The following is a 13,275-nucleotide window of genomic DNA, read 5'->3' as shown; positions in this document are numbered from 1 at the left end:
CTTAAGGATTCATAGCCTAAAACACAACTATCACACATTTGACAGTTTATGCCTCTTTATTCAATTAATCTCTTTAAGTCACCAAATTAATTCCTAATTAATTTATGACTTATATTAATCAAATACTTGCCAAATATAGTTGCAGCCTTAGACAGTATTCCAACAGTCTCCCACTTGGATAAGTCTAGTAACTATATAAGCATAATCCGGTTAGCAATCGTAGCTCTCAAAGACGTTGTCAACCTCTGATCTCATCAATCCTGTCCTTTAGATAAGGGATCGTATAGTCCTCTGTTCAGACGTCACGCAGACACAATCATAGTCCAACGTTTAGTTTCTCAATCTCATATTTATTCGACATAGAACTTAATCGAACACATCAATCCAGTTCTGACCGGGCCCGACACATAAGTCAAATCAAATCATCGAGTGGCCGAGATATCGCTTTTACCCTCTTAGGATAAAAGTAACAGATAAACTTCGACTTATATGCATTTACTTATTTTCCAATCAATTATACACAACAATGCGCTTTATAACATCAATTTACTGATGCGGTTTTCGCATCATCAATGTACAACCAATTAACAAATAACAAACCATATATCTAGGTTTTAAGACCATATGATATTATCATCTTGCGATCACTTACAATATACATACATACATATATATATATATATATATATATATATATATATATATATATATATATATATATATATATATATCTTAAAGCGATTCCAGCAAGTGCGGGTTTGTTCCAATGCTCAAAACTAGTTCATAAGCACTCATGAACGTTGCAGCAAACTTTTGTTATGTCTAATACCATTTAGACAATCTACTTACCAATTCATGACAATCTTCTTTCATTTATACTCCCAACATATAAACGATTGTGGATCATTTGAATAATTCAATTATTCTTAATAACTCAATTATTCAGGAAGTCAAAACATGCAAAGTGAAACAATAATTAAATAATTAACATAAGACAGTAATTCTACTTATAAATAATACTCCTTTATTTAATCATAAAATGTCAATTACATTTATCTATTACAAGTTTCTAAAACTATCTAATCTAAACTAATATCATCCTTCAGCCCAATACTCCTAGCATGTTGCAAATGCTTAACCCTACTCAGTCCCTTCGTAAGCGGATCTGCTGGGTTATCTTCTGATGATATCCTCTTAACCACGAGGTGTCCTTCTTCTACTCGATGTCTAATAAAGTGATATTTTATGTCGATATGACGAGATCTACCATGATCCCTTGGTTCCTTGGTCAAGGAAACCGCTCCTTCATTATCACAGAAAATTTCCATAGGCTCTTTTATGGTAGGCACAACTCCAAGATCACCAATGAAATTCTTCAACCATATTGCCTCCTTCGACGCTTCGCTCGCTGCAATGTACTCTGATTCGCACGTTGAATCAGCTACAGTTTCCTGCTTGGAACTTTTCCAAGTTACTGCTCCTCCATTAAGGGTAAAGACCCAGCCCGACTGCGAACGGTAGTTGTCCCTGTCGGTCTGGAAGCTGGCGTCACTATACCCTCGCACTTTTAAGTCATCACTCCCCCCGAGGACTAAAAACAATTCCTTGGTCCTACAAAGGTACTTAAGTATATTCTTGACCGTAATCCAATGGGCTCTGCCAGGGTTCCCTTGATATCTACTGACCATGCTCAAAGCAAAGGCTACATCAGGGTGAGTACAAGTCATAGCATACATGATTGAGCCAACTGCAGAAGCATAAGGTACTCGGCTCATCTCTGCTACCTCGGCTTCGGTACTCGGACTTTGAGTCTTACTCAACTTGGCATTACTTTGTATCGGTAATTCTCCCTTCTTCGAATTTTCCATACTAAAACGTTTTAGTACTTTATCTAAGTAAGTTTTCTGACTAAGTCCTATTAGTCTCTTACTTCGTTCTCTCACTATACTTATTCCCAAAATATAGGAAGCCTCTCCGAGGTCCTTCATAGCGAAACACTTCCCGATCCAGGACTTAACCTCCTGTAATGTCGGGACGTCGTTTCCTATGAGTAGTATGTCATCGACATACAAAACGAGGAAGCTAACTATACTCCTACTGGATTTGACATATACACATGATTCATCTTCACTTCGTACAAATCCAAACTCTTTGACTTTCTCATCGAAGCAAAGATTCCATCTGCGAGACGCTTGCTTAAGCCCATAAATGGACTTCTCAAGCTTGCACACTCTATTTGGATGCTTCGTATCGACAAAACCCTCTGGCTGAGCCATGTAAACATCCTCAGCCAACTTCCCATTAAGGAAAGCGGTCTTGACATCCATCTGCCATATCTCATAATCATGAAATGCAGCAATGGCTAGCATCACCCTAATATACTTTATTTTCGCAACTGGTGAGAAGGTCTCATCATAGTCAACTCCGGGAGTTTGAGTAAAGCCCTTCGCAACTAATCGCGCCTTATATGTGTGTACATTTCCATCCACGTCGGTCTTCTTCTTGAAGATCCATTTGCACCCAATGGTCTAATGTCCGGGCACATTATCAACCAAATTCCAAACTTGGTTGTCATACATGGATTGAATCTTGCTGTCCATTGCCTCTTTCCATTTCACAGACTCCGGGCCTGCCATGGCTTCCTTATAGCTATTAGGTTCATCTAGATTTATTAGTGTACCATTACTAATATACGTGTCCCCTTCGGTAGTAATATGAAAACCATAAAACTGGGGTTGAACTCTAACTCTTTCGGAACGTCTAAGAGGTAAGGACTCGTCAATTGGTTCAACTGGAGTTTCCTCCTCGGGTTGAGTGCCAGCAGTAGAGGTTCCTTCATCACTCGATTCTTGAATCTCTTCAAGCTCGATCTGCCTCCCACTGCAACGAAGACAACATTGTCATTCGGTCTATAGAAGAGATATCCAAAGGATTTCTGCGGGTAGCCGATTAAAATACATCGCTCACTACGAGGTTCGAGCTTGTCGTGAGTATCTCGTCTTACGAAAGCCTCGCAACCCCAAACCTTGATATGTGCCAACAAGGAAGCTTTCCATGTCCACATCACGTAAGGTGTTTTGGCAACCTTCTTTGTAGGGACTCGGTTAAGGATATGGGCGGCAGTCTCTAAGGCATACCCCCAGAATGAGATAGGTAGTGAAGCACGACTCATCATAGAACGAACCATGTCTAACAAGGTTCAATTACGCCTTTCTGCCACACCATTCAACTACGGTGTCCTAGGTGGCGTCAATTGCGAAATGATTCCGCATTCTTTGAGATAGTTGTGGAATTCAAGACTTAGGTACTCTCCTCCTCAATCGGATCGAAGCATCTTGATTTTCCTGCCCAATTGATTCTCCACTTCATGTTTGAATTCTTTGAACTTTTCAAACGTTTCCGACTACTGCTTGATTAAGTAAATATACCCATATCTACTATAATCATCGGTGAAAGTCACATAGAAGCGGTTTGCATCCTTTGTGGTGGATCTAAAGGGTCCACATACATCGGTATGTATGAGATCCAACAAACCCTCACCCCTTTCACATGTACCAGTGAAGGGTGACTTGGTCATCTTTCCAAGCAAACAAGACTCACACGTGTCATCTTCCCTAAGGTCGAATGAATCCAACACTCCATCCTTTTGGAGTTGGGCTATGCGCTTCTTGTTGACATGTCCAAGACGACAATGCCACAAACATGCTTTATCCATACTATTGGAAGAATCCATGCATAAAACATCATTTCCTAGGTTATCTACAATCATAACAGTTTCATAAATTCCATTACATGGCATTGCTTCAAAATATAAGACACCATTTAGATAAGCATAAATTGAACCATTCTCATTATTAAAATAAAATCTAAATCCTTGTCTAAACAAACCATGAAACGAAATGATGTTTCTTGCCATATCTGGCGAGTAGCAACAATTATTTAAATCTAAACATATTCCATTACTAAGCACTAAAGAATACACTCCAATCTTGGTGACAGGTGACGATCTTCTGTTCCCCATGATTAGATTTATTCTTCCACGCTCCACATCCCTATTTCTTCTTAGTCCCTGCAATTCGGAGCAAATGTGGTAACCACACTCGGTATCAAGAACCCAAGAAATAGCATGAGACTAATCATTAGATTTAATTGTGTAAATACTTGCGAAAGACGGCTTGATCTTTCCATCCTTGATGGCTTGCAGATATTATGGGCAGCTTCTCTTCCAATGCCCTATTTTGTGGCAATGGTGGCACTCTGCCTCCTTCGGGTTAGGGTTGGGTTTAGCAGGATCAACCTTGGTGCCACTAGAAGAGGAACCGTCTCGGGACTTTCCCTTGCGGTGGCTCTTTAACGGAGCCTTCCTCTTTTTTCCCCTTCCCTGCCCAATAGCGAAAACAAGAGCAACGGGTGGATTGGGAGTTGGTGCAACAGACTTGTCCTTAAGGTTGCTCTCAGCAACCCTTAGGAGCCCTTGGAGCTTGCTTAGACTGACCTCTTCCTTGTTCATGTGGTAGGTCATCCTAAATTGGTTGTAACACGGAGGCAAGGAGTGAAGGACCATGTCGATAGCCAAGTCTTCCCCAAAGTCGACATTCAACTTGCGAAGACGATCGACATACCTTTACATCTTTTGCAAATGCACGGTTAGAGAATCTCCATGTCCCATTTTAGTAGTGATCATGTTAGTGAAGATCTCGTAACGTTCCTGCCTCGTGTTTTGATGGTATCTCTCCAATAAGTCTTGATGCATCTCGTACGGATACATGTCCTCATAGGACTTTTGGAATTCGGCGTTCATTATGGATATCATGATGCAATGAACCTTCGTTGCATCACGTTCATGAGTCTCAAAAGCAGTCATTTTAGCCGGAGTAGCGACTTCTGGATTGATCTTCTCGAGTTTCTCGTCAAGGACATACTCCTTGTCCTCGTAGCGAGCAATCGTGCGAATGTATCTTATCCATTCGCTAAAGTTCGTCCCATCGAAAGTCACCTTTTGGCAAAGGCTCATCAATGTGAACGAGCTAGCAGTAGCGTTGTTTGCGTTCGACATCTACAAATAGAAAGGACAAAGATAGATTAGAATTTGAATCCCTAATTATTACCCAATAAGAATAAATTAGGGCTAGGATCCAACAATAATATTTACATATTAGAAAAGGGATGTCGTAATCTAACATGCAAACAATTTGAAGGTAGGTGAATGACGATTCACTAATTCTCCGCCATGAAAACATAACCTTAAGTTCTAAATGTGTTGAGAATTCCAAGATTTTGATGAGATTCATTGAACTTTTCAATGGCATGTTTAAATCTCGATATGCTCCTCTTGTTTGTGACTGGGATGCCGAGGATCACAAAGTGGGTGTGAATGACCATGCAAATCTACACGGTGCCTTCATTGTTACAATCACCTATTCGATGTGCTGGTAAACCACGCACGCTCCACCGAACTATGATAAACAATGAATCACCCTTCGCCACCTTTGCTTAGAACCAATTAGTGTGCTGGTAAACCACAGACGTTCCACTAACTTCTTAGCAAGGGTGCAAAGTGCAATTTCATGGGTTTGCATCAATTCACTTTTCCTAAAGTAACTAGGACTGGGAATTTTTAAAAAAATAGCTTAGTTACTTTATGTGTTCATCAAACTTATTAATGAGGAGAGAGAGTTTCCCTATCCTACTCGTTCAGCTAACAACCCTCCACCGATCAAGCAAGCGGTGGGTGTGAGTGTACACCCATTAAGCGCCATTTTATAGGCCGCAACCTTATACCCACCTTATAGACCGACTTCGTGAATGAGGCCTACTAACGGTAAGACTAGCATTTTAATTACACACACACACACACACACACACATATATATATATATATATATATATATATATATATATTAGTCTTGTAATATTATATTAGTATATGGTTGAATTTTAAACTTTTAAAATTCTAGGGTTTGAAATATAAATTGTCTAAATTAAACTTTTAATCACAAAACATAAATTTCAAAATTGAGGACAAGTTCTAAACTTTTGAAAACATAAGGGATCAAATAACAAATAATTCAAATTAACCATTTAATCTCATAATTATCCATATTTGATTTATTTAAATGTTTCTTGCAAAACAATTTACCAATTCAATTAAAATAATCAATTAATATCACATATTGAAATTATTATTCAATTAATTGGTAAATATCTTGTATTAGGTCAAGGATATACTCTAATATATATGTTAAAATCAGATTTATATTGACCTATAAAGATAAAGGCAAGTTTCCATAAGAAAAATAACAAGAAATCCCGAAACTAGCTCCATCTGACGCTCAAACTCGCTGAGTACCACAATGGACTCACCGAGTTGAGGCCTACTCGCCGAGTCCACTATGGAACTCGCCGAGTTCATCAGGCAGATGGACAAAAATCAAAATTTTCAATCAGCAAGCAATCAACCAATGCATCAATTCAATAGAAACCAAACAAGGCTCTGATACCACTTATGGGTTTGAGCAATAAGAACTTTCCTATGTGCACATACAAACCCTAATGCTTGGATCTAGGTTTCTCTAATTGAACATGCAATGTATCCAAGACTTTGATTGATAGATCTAAAGTAAACATTCAAATTCATAACATATGAAATCAGATCTAAAGGAATACCTTGAATTGCTTGCTTGAATCTTCTTGACTTTGGAGCTTAGAGTCACCATTGTCACTCCTCTAATGGCTTACAAACACCAACTAGCAGGAGGATGATAAGAGAGAAAGAGACAGGAGGAAGAAAAAATCGGCTCTAGGGTTTCTTGATTAGCAAGAGTGTCAATTTCCTCCTCCCAAGGGGTCTAGATATACTAATGGCTACTAGGGTTACACCTTAAACCCTAATTGAATAACTTAGGCCCTAAGCAATCCAATAATCCTTATGGACTAGGCCTTGGATGATTTCTAGGCTCTTCCAAACCCTAAAATCATCCACCCTCTTATCTTTAAGGATTCATAGCCTAAAACACAACTATCACACATTTGACAGTTTATGCCCCTTTATTCAATTAATCTCTTTAAGTCACCAAATTAATTCCTAATTAATTTATGACTTATATTAATCAAATAACAATATTATTATTCCTTATATTATACTCATAATATATTAATAATATTTCTTCTCTCATTATAAATCATCCTGTCAAGTTGCTATGGTGAAGGCAACCCAAAAGGACCATGCACAACCGGGTCAAATACTTGCCAAATATAGTTACAGCCTTAGACACTATTCCAACAAAAATTGCACGTTTGGTCCCTAACTTTATGTATGTAAGGGACGAAAAACGCAACAAAATCAAACCACATGGACGAAAAACGTAACAAAATCTAACTATAGGGACAATCCGAGAGCAATAAAAAAGTTAGGGACCAAACGTGGAATTTTGACCAAACTATATGGATGATTTCAGTAATTTACTCTTCTTTAAAAGAATATGATATATTAAATTCTTCATATTTGAAATTCTTTAAGAATACATCCATTCTTTTAGTTTGATTTTCTTATTTATTTTGCTTGTATTCTTTTTTAAAATATGATATACTACATATTAGAAATTCTTTAAGAATAGCTCCATTGTTTTGGATTTAGTATGATGATTTGCAGGTTTGTAACACCAAAAATTTTGTTATACAAGTGTTAATTCTTAGAGAATCCAAGCATTCTTAAAGAATGCATAAATAAGACCATATTTAAAACTCTCTGATTGATATTAATTACCAATGTCTTTTGAAGAATTCTTGGAGCACTGAAGAATAAGAATTGACTTATAGGTCTGTTATACAACACATATTTTATACAACCGAAGAATTCTTGAAGAATTCAAGCATTCCTGAAGAATGCTTGAAGAATGATTCTCTAAAACTCTTTTCATTTCCACTTTCTCTAATAGATAACCATTGGCAGTAAAATCTATCATTTTGACCTTGGATGTCAAAAATCACGAATAGCATGTAACATAAAATTCTAAATACATAACACACACATACAAATATCACATACACCAGCTCAAAAAACGTATTGATGCATCATATACCATTAGTAGTTGCTTCTATTGTTGCCCGAAATTATTCCAAGTGCCTCATCAAATTAAAAAACTTCTCCATGCAGCATGTGAAAATGATGAAAATTAGAAAGGACCATGAAAAGCAATTTGAATAAGCTAGACCTCTTGCTTCGCTCTAGAGACTTGAACGTAATTAGTATTAATAATAAGCATAACAAGAGGAAAAGAAAAATCCGGTCACTTGTATTAAAAAAACAACATGGTCTTCTATTATATTAAACAAATTGTTAGCCTTAAGATCATCCAACATAAAAATCTTTGCCTTGACCTCTAATGAGAAACGCAAGTTAGGACTTTTACAAATTAAAATTGAATTTATGGTCATGTAATATGATATACAAATTGAAAATTTACATAATTCATAAAATCCACAGAAAAAAAATAACATTAACGGTAAATGAAATAACACATAATGAACAATAAGAAATCGTTTGATGTTGTACCCCACACCAATTTAAAAACATAATTGCATCTGCAAAACAAAATTGACATATTAAAAAATAAATCAAAAATATCTTAGAAAGACTAACATCAACAAGTAATAAAGTAATGAAATTTATATATTTTTATATTTTTTTGAGAAAATTACAAATTTAGCCAAATACATTAATTACTTTGTGGAAAATAGCCCAAAAAAACAAAATTTTCATTTTTAGCCACTAAAATCGAAGATAAGTATAATCCATATGCGATTTCGCCATGCCATCTGTGAACGTACAAGTGGCTAAAGTATAGACGTGCTTTAGCCACTTGTACGTTCGCAGTTGGTTTTTTTTTCGCTGTATATATACCCCTTTTTCAGCCTAAAATCGCAGATGAACTATGTCCATCTGCGATTTCCTCTCATTTTGTTACACGTTTGGTCCCTGTCTTACCTCAAAATACTATTATTTAAATAGAAAAAAATGGTGAGGTAGGTAAGGTAAGGTGAGGGGGTTAGGGCTGGAGTGTATTTATTTAAATAAATTAAAAAATCAAGGGAAAATAGTCTTTTTAGGTAAGACAAGGACCAAGTGCGTAACAAAAACAAACAGTAAGGACTTTCCGAGTTAAAAAAATAAGTTAGGGACCAAATACGCAAATTACCCTAAACCATAGGGACCATTCATATAATTTACTCTTGTTTAAAACATACCTAAGGAACTCGTTCATCATAGCTCTAAGGAAATCGTGAAGAGTGAGTTTCTCCAAGAAAGAGAGTGAAAAATGAAAAAAAAAAAAAACGTTTTTATACTAGATCCCACGAAATCGCGGATGGACTTCACAAAATCACAGATGAACTTTTCCATCTGCCAACGTACAAGTGCCTAAAACACATTTGTGCTTTAGACACTTGTACATTTGCAAATGGAAGGGCAAAATCGCAGTGGGTTTAATCAATCTGCGATTTTAAGGGCTATTTTTGTAATTGGAATTTTTTTTGGCTATTTTCCACAAAGTAATTAATGTATTTGGTTAAATTTGTATTTTTTTTTTTTTGTAATCTGTAATATTTGATTAGATTTCCATTAATCCAATAATAGAAGCGAGTTGAGATGATGGTGGGTTAACATTCGTTAGATAATGAATTGGAATCAACAAACATTACCATAACAACTCGATAACTTTTAAAGAAGAGTTAGAAACTAAAGAGTTGGTGATTACGCTTGATTGGGCAGGTGATTAGTCCTCATTATGTCTGTGGTCTAGAATGGCGAAGATGTCGGAGCGTGTCAATGATCGAGAATGACGAAGATGTCGATGATTGCAAAGTTGACGAAAGATGGTAGAGCGGCTGACAAGTGCGCCAGTGATCGAAGATGGTCGACCAACGCCAGATGATGAAATCTCTGGTGATAAAGAAGCGGACCAACCACCATTTCAACTTTCCATCTCGATAGAATGGGTTTCTGATTCTAAAGGGGAGGTTGCGATTGAGGACCTTTGCTGCTAGATATGAGGGTTCGACGACTTCTGTTGCTGGAGGGGAGTGTAGATGGAGGAGGAAATATTGGGTTAAAAAAAGGGTTGGATAAATACAGGTAGTACAATATATTAGGGAAATTATTAGATTATCATAATTAAATATAATTGAAGTTATTTTTATACCATATACATTCACACAATAGTTATGGTTTACATAGAATAGTAGATATCCTTGTAATATATATATATATATATATATATATATATATATATATATATATATATATATATATATATATATATATATATATATATATATATATATATATATATATCCAAACATTGTTTTATTAGAGTAGTAGACAAATTTTATTTGATATAAAGTTATTATTAATTTCCCTTCATTTCATAGCGATTAAAATTTATTCTTAAATATTAGGTAGAACAGACAAACAAATCAACTTATAATCATGTTGTTTAATAACTGGTTAATGTTAAAAATCTAAAAATATAATTAAAAAGTAAACAAGTAAAAAAGTTATCAAAATATATTTTTTAATGACAAGAAAAAAAATCTTAGTAACCGAACGTGACCCATTTTGCCCTATACAAAATGTTTTTGTTCCACAGCCCACTTTGACATGTTATATATGAAGCCCACAATGCCACCCATCTTTTGCTTTTTATCATCTCATTTCTCAAATTTCTAAATTCTAACTACACAAAGACAATAATGCAAAGTTCCAATTAATCTAGTGAACTTAACCATAATTTAAGAAATATCGAGATTCGAGAGCTAACAGATTTATATAAATAATAAAATAATTTAATTCGTGGTATCAAATCAATCTTTAAGCCCCCAAAGCGATAAAAAATGTAACTTATATTTGCTAGTAATTAAATTCTTGATCATGATGATGTAATTAATGCCCACCATCACCACCACTAATTTTCCGTTAGTGATAGTAGATTAGGATTTTATATTTTCATGCAACTCCCTCACATACAAAATTACTCTTTCACCCCTCAGACCCTCACTATTAAGCTCAAGTATAATAATAAATATATGTATAAAAAGTGGTTGATTTAATCCGTAACACCTACAGTTTATATATATATTACAATTCTCAAGTTCGAATCCAGCATAAGTTATCTACAGATGGTTAAATAAAAAGTGGTTGAATCAGTCTTTGAGTTTCTATTGTACACTTATGCGACGACTTATTCTGTCACAAAATGGACTTCTAGAGAAAAATGAGTATTTTTTTTTTCTTATGACACGGAAACTCATCTCCAAACTTTTAATATAGAACGGCGCATGATCTTCACAACAATAATTACATGATTAATTACTTTCACATTAACGTCAAGGAATAAGCATTTAACACCAAATTAACATTAACGAACCACTAATTACTTAATTACAAATGTACAATCACTTTAGGCTTCTCCACTTCCTATATATCCATTCAGAAACAAATAATATCAAAACCCCATAATCCTCCTAAGTGTGTTCTAGCATCTCATGTATAAGTCAAATCTAGTCATGGGAAGTAAAAATCCTTTGGAAATAATAGAGTGGTCAAACCATGAAATCATTCCCAAAGAAGACGAAGTTTTCTCCTTTCAACACCAATTGCCTCCTCTTGATTTTAGGTACGTAATCAAGACTTAATAAATTTTTTTTGTTTTTAATCATGTTTTCATGAACATTTCGTAATGGGATCAGAAATGAAGAACATAGGTTTCAATTCATGTTCAAATTGGATTGATATGTAGGTATCCAGAATCAGGATGTAGTAATTATGATCTTGATCCTACTTATTTGATGGATATCATTTCAAAGAATCCAATCTGTTCTTCCATGGAAATCCTACCAGGTGATTCAAGTTAATTTCTAGTTTGATCATGCATGTAATCCAGACTAGGGTTTTCGTTCTTTCGTGATCTTATATGTTTTACATGTGTAGATCCTACGCTCTATGAAAATGGTTTCTTGGTTGGAAGAGATGATGTTTTAGGGTTTCCAGATCAAGAAATGTCCACCATGAACTCGTTAAGCTTTCCAAATCAAGAAATACCATTGATGAACTCATTAGGTTTTCCAAATCAAGAAATCATAACGAACACATTAGGGTTTTCTCATCAAACTCAAACTCAACCAGCGATCATGGCAGCCATGAACATTGACGATAAAGAGGAGACAAAGATGGTAAGATCTGGGTATGAGAAACCGCAGAAAAAGCTTGATCACAAAGGTGATAATGGCAATGGCTATGGCAATAATGGTGGTTGTGATTCTAATTATCCGTCCAGAATGGCGTTAAGCAGGGAGACGATTTCACAGTTCTTTTACATGCCGATAACACAAGCTGCAAAAGAACTTAATGTCGGATTAACGCTTTTGAAGAAACGGTGTAGGGAATTGGGAATTCGTCGTTGGCCTCATCGCAAACTTATGAGCCTTCAAACTCTAATCAATAATGTTCAGGTAATTAGACTCCAGTTTATTCAAAGATCGGAAGATTATTATCTACAAATGTTTAATCCAATTAAAGGGTGTTAATTAGTAACCATCGATCCTTGTCACTAATCTTGTTCGCCAATTGGATTCTTGAAGCAGGAATTAGAGAAATCATCAGGGAATGGAGTCGAAGAGAAGCTACAAGAAGCTATCATGCGACTGGAGAACGAAAGAAAGAAAATGGAAGAAATCCCGGATTTACAACTTGAAGACAACACGAAAAGATTAAGACAAGCTTGCTTTAAAGCGAATTACAAGAAGAGGAAGACAATTGGGAATAATTCTTCGACATCAATTACTACTTACAGACAGTCGCCATCTTCGTGTTCTAGCACTTGTGTTGATAATGGCGGTTATGAAGCCATAGAAGGTGGTTATGGTGGTGATTTTGCAGAACAAGAAGAGATGAAGTTGCTATTATATACTGGTTGTTTTCCTTCTTCTAGCAACGCCTTGTTATAAAAATGGTTATGTGTTTTCTGGAATCTAGGCCATAATCGACGTAATGTAAGTTTTTTCTCGTATAGTCGGGTCAGACGTTTAACCCAAACCCGACCCAGATTGCAGGGATGCAGTGCTTTTGACTTATGTTTATATAAAGTTCTTTTGGTTTGGGTCAAATTTGAGATATATTCTTGAGTAAAGTGCAAATTTGGTCCATTATATATTTTAGAGTTTTGTTCCATATTTTAGACAATTATAATTTGTCAAAAGAGACATGGCTGCAAAACTTCA

The 13,275-nt window shown here is 35.7% G+C and overlaps 1 protein-coding gene across 1 annotated transcript; it reads left to right on the top strand.

The window, feature by feature from the left end:
* The first annotated feature begins 11,562 nt into the window (after window positions 1-11,562).
* On the top strand, window positions 11,563-13,002 carry LOC111909726 (uncharacterized). Its single transcript, XM_023905507.1, has 4 exons — window positions 11,563-11,672; window positions 11,796-11,896; window positions 11,987-12,507; window positions 12,640-13,002. The coding sequence occupies exons 1-4, from the start codon at window positions 11,563-11,565 to the stop codon at window positions 13,000-13,002; spliced, it is 1,095 nt and encodes a 364-aa protein (XP_023761275.1).
* The last annotated feature ends 273 nt before the right edge of the window (window positions 13,003-13,275 follow it).

Source organism: Lactuca sativa, chromosome 5, assembly GCF_002870075.4.
Source record: "Lactuca sativa cultivar Salinas chromosome 5, Lsat_Salinas_v11, whole genome shotgun sequence".
Classification (NCBI taxonomy): Eukaryota; Viridiplantae; Streptophyta; class Magnoliopsida; order Asterales; family Asteraceae; genus Lactuca; species Lactuca sativa.
Note: the sequence above shows the minus strand (reverse complement) of the source record. Positions and strands in the feature narration are given on the sequence as shown.

Bases quoted from the DNA above. Each gene is read 5' to 3' on its own strand.
- LOC111909726 (XM_023905507.1), top strand. From the start codon at position 11,563: ATGGGAAGTAAAAATCCTTTGGAAATAATAGAGTGGTCAAACCATGAA. The intron at 11,673-11,795 runs GTACGTAATCAA...ATTGATATGTAG, and splicing joins TTGCCTCCTCTTGATTTTAG to GTATCCAGAATCAGGATGTA. The intron at 12,508-12,639 runs GTAATTAGACTC...TTCTTGAAGCAG, and splicing joins CTCTAATCAATAATGTTCAG to GAATTAGAGAAATCATCAGG.